The sequence below is a fragment of the Thalia democratica genome, chromosome 4, assembly GCF_965202585.1.
Source record: "Thalia democratica chromosome 4, ktThaDemo2.hap1.1, whole genome shotgun sequence".
NCBI classification, from domain to species: Eukaryota; Metazoa; Chordata; class Thaliacea; order Salpida; family Salpidae; genus Thalia; species Thalia democratica.
Window position 1 is genome coordinate 70,210,807 of NC_139168.1, and position 14,128 is coordinate 70,224,934.

At 24.9% G+C, this 14,128-nt stretch overlaps 1 protein-coding gene across 1 annotated transcript in view; it reads left to right on the forward strand.

Moving 5' to 3' along the window:
* LOC145833882 (uncharacterized) overlaps positions 1-14,128 on the forward strand; it is a 35,204-nt gene that overhangs the window by 13,576 nt on the left and 7,500 nt on the right. Inside the window, exons 14-23 of the mRNA XM_082941121.1 lie at positions 61-170; positions 420-475; positions 1,376-1,457; positions 1,892-2,062; positions 2,290-2,936; positions 4,007-4,192; positions 6,585-6,679; positions 6,879-6,915; positions 7,736-7,764; positions 9,692-9,726. Coding sequence (XP_082797247.1) covers positions 61-170; positions 420-475; positions 1,376-1,457; positions 1,892-2,062; positions 2,290-2,936; positions 4,007-4,192; positions 6,585-6,679; positions 6,879-6,915; positions 7,736-7,764; positions 9,692-9,726 — 1,448 coding nt within the window. The remainder of the gene's footprint in view (positions 1-60; positions 171-419; positions 476-1,375; positions 1,458-1,891; positions 2,063-2,289; positions 2,937-4,006; positions 4,193-6,584; positions 6,680-6,878; positions 6,916-7,735; positions 7,765-9,691; positions 9,727-14,128) is intronic.

Consider the following 14,128-nt stretch of genomic DNA (forward strand, 5'->3'; position numbering starts at 1 on the left):
TAATTAAAATTTGAATATATATTACCTATTTTTTCTTGTACCAATACATAGTATTATCAGAAACTAGCGATGGGTCGGACGGATCTTTTCATTCAGCAACGAATAACCAGGATTTTTCAGATGAGGATTTCACGACTATTAACAACGAAATTGAAAATGTACATGCTGAAGTTGGTATTTTTATATACACATATAATTTTTTAATTATATTCATTCAAGTTGTAAAAGAATAAATAAATACCCAATAGTAATTCATTTTGTTATTTGAAAACAATTTTAGGTGTATCTAAAACTATTAAACCTACATAGTATATTAAAAACTTTGATTAATTTTAAACAAATTGCATTATTTTAGTTAAACTATATGTAAGTCTTGTGTTTTTTACAGTATTAATGTTTTATCAATTAATTATTCACAGAGAGATTCTAACTTTGCAAGAGAGAATCTTCAAAAGCATGAAAATAATGAAAGAGGGTGAGTTAATTTGTTTAATATTCTTAAAAGAAAGTTGAAATTTTAAACAGCATAAAATAAAGAAACTTTTTTTTTTCGAAAAGTATTAAAACTTAAATTTCTACTTTTAGTTGTTTTATTGTAACTTGGAGTGTTCTATTTATTTAGATTATAGAAGCAGTATTTAAACTTAAGTGTTTGCTAAGAACGTTTTATCCTAAACTGCTTTCAAAGTACGAGCTAGCACTTACAAATAAAAAATATAATTACCATTACAATACAACAAATACCCTTTATTAATTTCAAATTTTCGTTTCATGTAAGTATGCAACAAGCGCGTATTGTTACGTCATAATAAAGTTACACGTCACAACTACGTATTTAAACTTGGTGCTGCTTTCTCAACAATGCTGAGTGTGAGTCATAAAACATTGCGTTGAAATAAAAACAAGTTTAGTGAATAGTAAAAAAATATAGTAAACAAACTTATTGTAACTAGAATAGTGTGATTGTTATTAACATAATGTCCTAATTACATTAGTTCCCATATTGTTATATAACTATAAGGATAAATTAAACTTTTTTATTTTTAAACGATTTAAAAGGTATTTATAAAACTATTATTTAACATACAAATACAATTGATAGATAAACACCTGTTACTTATAATATTTGGTTTGATCTCTAAGAAGTTGTTAAAATATTACATCCTGTTATACTAAGTGTTTATATCAAGAATTTCATTAAAACCAAAATATGAAAACCAACAATTTCAGCACAAAACAATAGTTATTATTACAAGTTTTTTTATTTAAACTATGTTTTCTTGTATTCTAAATTTAAAAAAAGCCGTATTTAAGTATCTCTATGTTTAATATTCGCAATGTGTATGAAATTACTAAACAAACAACTTGCTTGCAGTGAATTCACAACGCATAAAGACACCAGTGATACAGTTGACAGATTGAAACAGCAATGCAATAAGTTGGAAAACGAACTAAAAGTAAGTTGCTTTAAATTAATACAATAACTGATACCTTCCAACTTATTTTTACCAGTGATTTTCGTAAAAATTATGTTCATCAGCTTTTATTAGGTAAAGTTGAATGTATTTTAGTGTTTTATCACCCAAGTTTTCAAACTGAATAAACTTCTTTAACCTTGAAGTTAAACTTGTTTACACTTTTAAATACTTCCTGTATTAATAAGTTGGTTCTCAGAAAATTAAAGTTTATAATTGATTGGTTTAAAAATTAATTTGATGTTTTAGCGTCAGGTTTTCCTTCATTTTAATACGCTAGTTTGATTTTTGTTTCTAAAACAACTAATTTAAGTGTCTGTGAATACCATTTTTAACTATTTAAAGTTTTAATAAAATGCAATTAACTTAAAATAAAAACAACTACTGTAATAAAATTTTTATTTTTATATTTTTAGGCCGAACGCGAAAAAATGAAATCACTGGAGAAGAACAACTCCCAGCTCCAAAAACTCCTTGACCAATCAAAAACGTCCATTTCAACACTCCGAAAAGACCACTCGGCCAAAATAAACCAGATCAACTCAGAAAACCACCAAAAATTGGAGGAGGTTGAGCAAAGAGTGCAGGTTGCTATTTATTTTTTTAAGTTTTAATAAAAGTATTTTGATACTTGTGTTGATTTAAATTTAAAACAATTTTTTGTTATGTATTTCTAATAAAATACTAAATTCAAAGTTATAATTTTCATGAACAAAATTTATTGTCCCGGTTCTAAATTACGATGACGTAACTTCTAATTGAAATTTGTTTTATCTTAATAGATATGTTATAAAATTTCTTGATATTTTTCCAGGAACTCGAAAGCAAACTCCACAGCACGGAGATCAAGCTGAAAGAAGAAGAGGAGAAATTCACCTCGAGAGAGGGAGAAATGAAAGAACTGAGAGCCGATCTTCAGGATCTCAATTTCTCCCTGGAGGAGAAAGTGTCTCTGATCAGTGAGATCAAGGAGGAGAAAATAAAAGTCGAAGAGGAGCTGCAAAAAGCGGAGAAGAAGGCGAAGGAGTACAACGGGCTGTGGGTGGCGTGCGAGGCGCAGGTGCAGGAGAACGAGAGCAAGATGAAGATTTTGCGGGAAATCTCGATGAAGCAGGAGGAGGTTAAATTGAAAAGCGCTGACGTCAGCGAAAAACTGGCGGCAAGGAATAACGAGCTGGCGGCGCTGACGGCGAAAATGGCCGATTCTGACATGAAGCACAAAGAGGAGGTCCAGATATTAAGAGACGAGGTTGTGTTGAAAGAGAAGGAGATTGTTGAGAGGCGGGAGAAGCACGAGTTGGAAATGGGGGAGTTTGAGGAAAATAAGAAGAAGGAAATTGAGGAGCTGGTGGAGAAACATAAATTGAGGATGGTCGAGCTGGGAAACGATCACGAGATGCTGATGGAGAGGATGAGGGTGAAGTGCGAGAGGGAAGTGAAGGATGCCGAGAACAATTTCATGTTTATTTCTTGATATTTGTTTTTTTTAAATATTATGTAAATAAAATATAATAGCAATAGGTGTAAAAAGTGCGGTAAAATTCGATATATACAATTTAGTATATAAACAAATATTTTGAATTTAGAGATGCCCAGAACAGTTTCATGTTTATTTCTTGATATTTGTTACATATTAAGTAAATAAAATATATATTAAAATAATGTATATTAATTCATATGTTAGAGAAGTGTAACGTACAGAAAATAGTTTCATATTTGTTTTTTTGATTTGTTTTGATTTAATTTGAACTATAAATTAATTATATAAATATTAAATGTTTAAAAGAAGCTTTAAGTTAGTATGTATATACATATAAGTGAAAAATGCAGATAATAGTTTCATGCCTATTTTTTGATTTTTTCTGAATAAATTTACTGTAAGTATAATAGAATATTTTATAAGATGTAACGTTAAAAGGCGTTAAATCCTGGAAATCCTGATAAGCTAAGCTTATCGGAATATATACCACAGATGTTCTAGTGTTAAAACTTTATTTTAACTCACGGCGTTCACTTGAGCAGTTAAACGCCGTTAGTTGAAATAAAGTTTTAACACAAGAACATCTCTGGTAGAATATTTTATATAAAGAAAGGGAAATATAACAATTATTTCATGTTTTGATTTTAAAATTTTGTAGATAAACTTTTCTTAAGCTTCTTAAAACTAAGAGTGTATAAATGATAATGATTATTTTAAGTCAACTGATAATAGTTATGTGTTTACATTTTGATTTAATGGGGTTCTGTTGAACGCTATCTACTTTACAAAGTATAAACTTTAGTTTTAAAAATTACATTTAGGGTACATGTACATGATAAAATAAAACAGTCAATTAAAAATCCCAAGGTAATTAAACTTTTTAGCTGACGGCCTTAAAACAAAATTAGTTAAAGTTTAAAAAATTGGAAAACATGACAATTTAGTAATTAGCTTAATTTCTGAGCCATTATACCAAAGTATCTTATATTCTTTAAAATAATTAGCCTTGGACTATTTGTAAAGTGTCTTTTATTTTAAATATTTTTTACAGTGAGCTCGTCAAAAAACACGAGTTGGAAACGAAAGAAAATGCTGAAAACAAAATTGAAGAAATCGAAGCGCTTATTGAAAAACACGAATTTAAAATAGAAGAAATAAACAGTAATCACAAAACTGAAATTGCAAAACAAAAGAACAAATACGAAGAAGAATTGATGAAAATGGAAGATGACTTCAAGTAAATTGTTTTTTTTTTTGACAAAAATCTAACTGTTTTAAAAATAGTTTTGTATATTTAATTATCAAGTTCAAGTTTAAACTGTTAATTTTTAAGTTCATAAATGCTTTGGTTATAAAACTTACAAAATAACTTAAAAAAAAGTAGTATCATGTAACAATGCTTATTAAATTAGTTTGCAAAAGTATAAAGTTAATCTCATGAAGCTTTATCAATTACAATTCTTTAAAAAAAAAACCACTTAGATAAGTATACTGTTTATTTATTAACTTCTACTCAAATAAAGTGAAAAATTTCAGCTGAACGCATTTGAGCAGGTGCTTATAATAAAAATTAGAAATCTAATCACTCAGTATATGTGCCAAAGAAAATACTATATTAAATAACTATGCGTATACTCTGTGTTACAAAAATCAAATTTGTATGGCTTAATCAACACAGCAAAGTGTAGTATAAAAAGTTGCGATAAACTTAAACAGGTGCTTTTGATAAGCGTTTTATCATTGCAGCTATTTGAAAAGATTAAATCGAAACTCCCACCAATTACTTTGAAAGTATATTGCTGCAAAGGATGCAGACATTGTTCAAAGCTAGTTGCTGCAAAGATGCAATTAGATTAAAAGTTTTTGCAAAAGTCCATCAAAAAGTATTTCAAACTTATTAGTTATTTTGAGATAACTTTAAATGATATTTCAAAATTTAGTTTAGTTTTTTAAAATAGCATATCAAAAATAGCTTGTTAGTTCTTATGCCCACCAATAAATTTCTTTAATTTCTATGTGTACGTTTTCTAATCAGTTTGTAAAGCGTATTTTAACATTGTTTAGTTTTATTTGAGTATTAAGCGTTTTATCACGACGAAATTGGAGCATTCAATATTTATATTAACATTGAGATCTAAACAAATAAAGATAACATTTATATTGCTGCAAATATGTGTTATAAGCTAAATAATGCTGCCACAGACACGATTTAATATGCAGCAATAAAACAACCGTCTGCGCTGTTCAAAGTGAATTCGAATGTTAAATCTAATAAGCTGTTTGCTGTTTAGAAATCAGTTTCTAGTTTTATAAGTCGTTTTGTAAGTAGGTGAGAGATAACGTTTTGCTGCGAACAATAAATAGTTATTAGATAAATTCTTGCCAGAGTTGTATCTAAGTTAAGTGTAATAGGGAGTTTTTAATTGTATTCAAGATTGATTTAGTCAGTTTTAAAATTTGATTGGTTAAAGTTGTTTTAGAAGATATTTTCTTATCGCCTTGTGTTTTATTTTTTGACCAGCAGATAAGATAAAACTAGTTTTAATAGTAGTAAAATATAATTGGCTTAAAAATTGATATTCTGAACTAAGATAAATTTTATCTTTTATCTTTAAAGTTACCTCTTGTATATACTTCTTGAAACAGTTTTTGAACTTATCTCACACTTCAGCTTAGAATGACATTTAAACTGAAATATTATTAGGCTAGTTGAAATTAGAAATATACTAAAAGACGTTACGTAGAACAAGTCATAAACTATGCTGATTGAAAGTAACAAAAGATAAGCATATTTTGCCTGTTATTTTATGAATGTTAAATGAAAAAAGTTAAAACCTTTAAATCTGCAAGCAGAAGTTATAAATTAAATTAAGATCTTATTTATTAAGACTTACTTGTTTTTAGCTTTAAAAGTTAAATTATATTTATAAAAAAAGTCAAATTATTTAAAATATACTCAAGACAGCAATTTAAAGAAAAGAAAATATATTTTTAATAAATAATAAAATATGAGTAGACTTAAAACTGATAGAAGTTTTATGTAATTTTTCATACGAATACACATGGTTACTATGCATTTGTAAAGAGCACTTGTTCGGTTTAAGTGTTTGAGTGTGCAAAGCTAACCTAAGTCGCACTAACTTTAAAACAAACTTGAAATTTGTCATTCACACGATACAGTTTATTAATGACATACCTTAAAAGTAAACATAAAGTTTGATAAGTTGAAAATTTTTACACAAGCCACATGCTTGATAACAAATTGTTGTGAGTTACATCTGCATTATTATTATGACGTCATAAAGAGCCTTCTGCTAACTGATGCAAATTTTATACTGAGCGAAGTTATTTTTGATATCTAGGAAAAATTATGGTTTTTGAAGAATAACTTTAAAATTTTAAACTTAAGAATACGTTTGTTATTATGTTTACTTATTTTTAACTAATTTTAATATCTGGGAGATATTGTGTTAATTGAAGAATAGCTTTTAAGTTTTAGATTTATGTACATAATTATGTTTATGGTGAAATAAATATATTTAGTCTTTGATTAGTAAAGTTTAGGTTGTGATTAATTTTTAAATAAAAAACGATTCTGAATATATAATTCATAACTTTTTTTTTCTCAGTAATGCAAGAGATAATTTGACTGGTGAAATCTTGCAAGTAAAAACTTTGGAAAAGAATATTGGAGAAAAAAATGAAGTTATCAAAAACTTGCAAGGTTTTTAACAATTTAATTTAACTTTATAAAAATATCTTTTGGAATATTTTATCCAATAGAAATTTATTGAATGCTTCATTTTGAAAATTTTAAACATCCAGTTTTACTTAACATACCAAAATAAATAAAAGATTTGTACATGAATTTTTATGAAACAATACTTTAAGTTTTGCTAACTCATTGTTATTTGTTTGCACAGATAAGTTGAAAAATCATGTGGAAGAAATGGAAAAGATGTAAGTTGTTTTTAATCAAATACTGTTTTAGTAATTTTATTAACATCATCTATATTTAACAAGTTGAAATTTTATTATTGACAATAAAAGTTTTATAAGCTAATATACACCATTTGTTAAAATAAAATTGCTTTATTCAGTTACATGGTTAATAATGTATAAAAGTTATTGGGTTTACTGGTTCAATTAACACGTTAGTGAATAAAAGTTAACAAAAAAAATCTCAAATATATTATTATGATTCAATAATTTTATAAGTTATATAACTAGTTACAATTAAATATTTATTTTCGCCTACAGTTAAACATTTTTAGATGAACTTTATAATAAAACGTACGCAGCACTTAATTTTAACACAAATTATATTTGTATTTTAAATTATCTTTTTATTAAAAGTTACGTATATTCAAAGATGTAAGTTTGCTTGAAACTGTTATAAAAAAAGTTCTGCATGTTAACAATAGTTTACTTTATATGGGACATAGACTGTGAATGAATTGTTTAATAAAAAATACTTAACATTTTGAATTGTGTGATAATCAATTTTAATAGTAGCTATTACTTAAAGTTTAAAAATTATGTTAAATGTATTTACTTTGAAATTTACATTTAAGTACAATTTATATTTAAGCTTTATACAAGTAGTAAAGTAGTAGTTTTAAAATAAATCAAATTTTAAGTTTTATACAAGTATTAAAGTAGTAACTTTGAAATAAAATATTTACTTTTTTGAAAACACCAAAATTTTGAGTTGTATAGAAGTATTAATGTAATTACTTTTAGAAGTCTACATGTTAAATAAGTAAATTTTTATATATAGGAAAGTTGAAATGGAGCGAAGCACATCAGGTGAGTCATGTGATGTTATAATCACGCCACTAAAATTTCTCCTTACTATAGTGCACGTTGTTTTTTGTGAACACTATAAATTCGTTTGCGAGCTTTTTTAACCGCAATAAAATTATGTTGGAATATTTTATTGTTCTAAGAAACTTTTGTTTGAAAGTGAAAATTCAATTTTTTGAAAACTTGGTAACTTATGTGGTAATTTATAAACTTTTTCTCCTGTACAGTGGCTGTTGTTTACAAGCTTTTATAACTATGTTAAGTTCAATAAATAAAAACTAAATTTACGAGCTTTCATTACCGCAATAAATTACACTGGAATATTTTATCGTTCCCGAAATTATTAAATAAAATGAAAACTAAGTTCACTTTTTATTTTTACTTTGCGTATACACGTGTATACACATGTTGTTGCACTGAATACATTTACTACTATCATAATTTTAATTTATTGATAATTAATAGCCGTATTTTATACTTACTTGTATATTTTATACTAATTCAATAGACAACTAAGTTAAAGTCAATACTTATGTTCAAATTATACTAATTCCAAAAAAAGTTATTAATGAAGTTGAAATTATAAGCTATAATTCTTGCCATGCATATACACAACACACATGTATACTATTACTATAATACTAACACAAGTTGTTGCACTGAATACATTTGTAACTACCATAAGTTCAATATATTGGGATTTTGTAAGTGTATCTTATATAGTTACTTACTAGTGTATGTTTTTAAAACCACAAAAATTTCCAAAGAGACCAATGCATCCATAAAGTAAATTTTTATAACTGTAAGATGCTCAGTAAATATTCAATAAATCACCATCGAATTTTTTATTGTTCCTGAAATTTTCAATGAGATGTTAATTCAAATCTAACAGACTTTAGTTTTTTTTTGTGATGTACTTGATTTTTTTCTCCTTTGTATTACTATGCATGTTAATTATAAACACTTAAATATTTTTGATGACCTTTTACAGAATAAGTTCCATTTAAAAGTTCGTTGTTCTCAGAAATTATTAAGTATATCCTTATCCAAACATTTATTTTTTATTATTTTTTTCTATACATAGTCAATTGTTGTTGCGATAAGTACTTTTACTAATGCCATTAGGTGAGTAGATTAGTCTCATAAATTATAAATAATCTATATATATATATATATTTGCACGTTTATCTCGAGTACTGAAAGTTTTTAGAGCCACTAAAATATATTATTATGAAAATATCAACAACATTGAATTGTTCCATTCTTCCAAGAAACTCATGCAAATTTTTAATGAAAGTTAAAGTTTTTTATTCTATTTTTAGTTAACTGTTTGTTACAATTTACGTGTATTAAACAAATACATATAAATATTTATATAAGTTTGTGCACGTAGTTTATAAAGTTAATAAACACTTTTCATTCAATCCATTAAATAAAAAGATTGATTACGTCCAACCGTTTTGTTATTCCTAGAAATTTTAAATGTGTTTTTTAAAGTAAAATAAAGTAATTTAGTTTTATAATTACATTTATACTTATTAGTGTATTGGTTTTAAGCTCATTATATTTTATAAACATCACATGTCTCTTCGTGGAAATAAATCAATTTGTTTAAAAAGTAAATGGGTTAAGATAACAATACAATGTTTGCCTGGTTAATGTATCTAAACAAAAAGAAAAAATAAATTTTTGTTAAATTAACATAAACAATTGTTGATTGATAATTAATGTAATTTATGTCTTCAAGGCTTTTCAATGTTTTTTTGAGGCTCACTACACGTTTTTTTTTTAGTTAAGTCAACTGTGTTAAGGTACGATAGAAAAAATTAGCATTAACGTAGTAATATAATATTTTTTGTCTATGTGAAAATTTAACTAAAAAACTGCAAAATAAATAAAACTAACAAAATAACTAAAATAAATTTAACAGAATTATCAAAGAATGCTTCAATGAAAACAGACCAAGTTAGTTGTTTTGTATTTGTTTAAATTTAAAAATATTACAAAGTTATATATAGTTTAAGTTGTTATTAAGTTTTGTTCAATTGCTTCAATATGAATTTATTATTAACTTATAACTATCAAATACGTCTAAATAGCTGTTTTATCATTTTAAAAGCTGTTCGGCATAAGCTGTTATTGTTAACCGTCGTTTTTAAATGCAATAGGATCTAATAAGCTGTAAATATTATTAACTTAACTAGTAACATAATATATTTAAAAGTCTTAGCTTTCATTTTTACTATCTTATTTAACAAGTTAATGTGGTTGAGAGAACATATGAAATTTTATATATAAACTCAGGTAGAATTATCATTAATTAGTTGGTAGTCTGCTTGACTGATACATTTTAACGGTTTTTCCTTAAAACTATTTTAAAAAATAACAATGTTTTTTTTTCTTGTTTTTTTTGTGAAAAACAGGCTCGTGAGTCGCACTCAGTCCAATTGAAAGTCATTACAAACAAACTGAATAAGTTAATTGTTAAGATATGTTTGTATATTAGTGTGTTGATTCTGTTTGTTTTAATACTAGGCTTTGTTTTGTTGTGGCTTTTGGACGGTTTTGAATATGTTGACTAGGTTTTGTTTGAGTTTTTTGTGATAAATATTTTGTGTGGTTTCTTATTATGTTTAATATTTTCTTTTGATCACTAAGTTAAATTATTTAGCACTTCGAAAAAATCTTTTTTTGCAGAACTAGTTAGTTTTAATGTGTTTTTTAACAGATTAAGTTGTAAAACGTGTTTAGTTTAATAATTGGTTAGACCTCTTAAGTTTTGTTATTATGTTTGATTGATTTTATAAATTTAATAACTCTAAGCTTGGTTACCTTCGGATTAAAAACGCTTAATTTTAACCACTAATTAAATATCATATTTGTTAAAAGTGTTAATAGTTTTTTTTAATTCCGTTTTTGCAGAATTAATATTTCTTTTATTTTTTGTTATATGTATTTGCGAATTTTTTTGTATCGAATTTTGAAGTAAAAGAATTGTTTATATAATTTGCAGTTTTTAAAAAATCTTTCAAATTAAATTCCTTAATCTAATATTTAGTGGAAAGCTTGTATAATGCTGTAAGTAAAAAATTAAAAAAAAAATACTAACTATGAGAATATTTGTTTATGTAAATAGAAGAATGTAAAAGAAAATAAGATGGTCAAACTTTTTAAAAAGCTTTTTATAAATTTAAATCATATTTACCATTTTAAGAAGTAAAATTAAAAAGTAGAAAACTAACAAAAAAAATCAAAATTTATTTCTTATAAATTCAGTTTTACATTCTATAAAACAGCAGACTGGAGTAACATTATAAAACATTTAAATTCAATTTAGTTACGTTCATCGAAGATAAATTCACAAGGCATTTTTGTGTTTTATAACAAGATTGATTTTGCTGCATCTTGAGATGTAAATTGACATGATAAATTTGTTATGTAAAGAATATATTTCACGGCAAACATTTTATTCACTTGATTTATAAAAACGCAGTTTTTTCACTTAAATTGTAAAAATTTAAGATGTATGTAAATTAACATGATAAATTTGTTAAGTAAAAAATATATTCCTCAGCAAACACTTAGATTGTAAAAAATGCAGTTTTTGGTTTATCCAAGGACTTTTAGTGTTTATTATTCTTATTACACATAGATTTTTGTAAGTTTCAATACATATTAGAGAAGTGTTTTTATTTAACCTAGGAATTCAAAGTTTTTATATTCACTTAACGGTTAAGGGTAAATAAAAGAAAAAACCTACTTTATTTTAAAAATAAAGCTTTAGTTCAAATAGGGACATTTAGAATTATGAATACACATCAATTTGTTTTACTGATCAGTTTGGTTTTACTGTAAATAGTACAAACAAAACACAAATCTGTTAGTTCATCCAAGAACTTTTACTGTTTGTTATTCTGAATATACATAGTTTTTATTTTTGTAAATTTTAAGACATATTAGCTTAGTGTTGTTGTGTAACCTTGGAATATGAAGCTTTTATGTTTATTAAACGGTTAAGGGAAAAAAAGAATTGCTTACTTTGTTTAAAAAAAAAATTCAAGTTCAAATAGGGGCATTTAAAATACTGAATACACATTGGTTTTACTGTAAATACTAAACATATTCATGTTAAGTGTTCTTATTTAACCTTGAATCATTTCCAATGTTTGTCCAAAGGTAAAGGGTAAATAAAAATAACACTCATATATGAGAAGTGCTTCCATTTTACGTGTGAAAAGAAAACAATTTTAATTCATTATCTACCTTTTAATTACCTGTTGAAGTATACTACAAAAATATAAATATTTAAAACAAAACTTTTCTGAAGTTAATCTATCAATAACAAAGTTAAACAGCTGAGATAGCTTATTTTAAATCTTTTTAATAACAAATTTTGCTTGAAACCTTTCTTTTTGATAATTTTTCCAAAAAGTTCATATAGGGTCATCATTCAATATTCTAAATACACATGTTTTTTTTGTAAATACGTACAACACATTATTTTGTTCTAATGTAACTTTGAAATCTAACCCAAGTAAACTTTAACTGATGCAATGTATATTCATTTATTTAAGGTAAATAAAAGAAACACTTAACTTTGAAGTGCTTTTACGTAATAGGGGAAAGATTAATTTTGAAGGCTGGGTTTAAGTGTTTCAATTTCTATTTATTTTCAGATTTTTTTAACTATTTAGTATTAAAGTTTTATTTTACGAATATCTAATTACTTTATTAAAAAAAGGTTTAGCTGTTCAGTATTAAAATTATAAAATCTAGGACTTAAAATACCTTTTAGCTGTGATATTAAACAGTTTTTTTTTATTTAATCTTTTTAAAAAATAACTCACTTAACGTTTTATCATTGTTTCAAAAACTATATTTCTTTGTTTATTTAGCTTAGAAAACAATTTTAAACGTGTTATAGTCCTTTTTTGGTCCGCTTAAATAAACATTTTGAAATCCTGATATTTAAAAAAAGACTTTCAGTACTTTTAGTTCTCTTAGTCATAAATTAGTCAGTTCTTTTAGTCATAATTATTTAAAGATTACTTAAACTTAAACAGCCTTCACAAATACATTCTATTTAATATAGGTTTTGCTATTGATTCTTATTTTCAGTCTAGTATTTAATAATAGTTTTAGTTACTTTTTTAATGCTGCACAGTATACTAGTTAGATTTTTGCTGAGAAGTAAAATCAATCACGAAAGTATAAAACTTTTTTTTTTTTTAACTAAAAATTATCTGGAGTTTTCTTTTATTTTTGTTAGTCATATAACGTTTTAAATCTGAGTTTTTTATATCAGCAAAAGTATTTAAATGTTTTCTCTAAACTAAAAATTTAATCGAGTTTGTTTAATTGATTTTTATTATTAAACTAAGGTAACTACTTAAACATTTAAAGCATTATTTAAAAGTCACTAAGTTGATTAGTCGTCGAAATATCATGTTATTTTTTATAAATCTAGTTGTAAACAAGCGCTTAACTCCATAATACACAAAATGCTATTTTTTAATTTATATGGTTCATTTAAGTACATTTAAATGTTTCTTATTTGTATACACATCGGTTTTGTGTTATTTTAAATACACATTGTTTCAGTGTCCCTATTTGACCTTAAATTTTATCCTAACTTAAATATCTTCTTCTGTTTACTTAAAAACTAAAAAAATAATTAAACTGAGCAAACTATTAAAGTATATGTTGACTTTGTAATTGGAAGATACATTTAAATTAAATATTTTTTAAGTCAATTTTAATAAACTAAAAATGATTAAAATGTTTTTTAAATAAAAACTAAACAAGTTAAATCCAATATATTTAAACCTTTTAGTAAAACCCATGAGAAATGAAAAAAAATCAGTACAAGTTTTCAATTTGTTATGTTTTATCTGAGAGCTATTTAAAATTCTCATGTAAAAAAATACTGAGTAACAAATGGTTGAAATATCATTTTATCACGATTTTTGCCTCATTTTAATTTTATATCAACGTACTAATTTTTTAAGAGGTTTATTTCAATTTAAAATGTTTAGTAGTATAAATCTCTTATGTAAAGTTTGAAAATAAGTTGTCCGAAACTTAACTTTAATAATTTTTAAAAACTTGATAATGCCTAAAATTAGATTTAGTTGAGTTTGTAAAGACCATAAAATAAAGCAACACTACTTAAAATTTGTTTTCATAATTAATTTCTTTTTTAATTTTTGAATTATAATGTTTTATAAACATCATTTTAAAAGTATTATTAGATAAGCCATTAATTTTTTTGTATATTTTTAAATTACAACTTATTTTAGACAGAACTTTTGAGTTAAATGTCTGATTAGTTTTGTTAGTCATAAATTAGTCATTTAAAGTCTTAGAT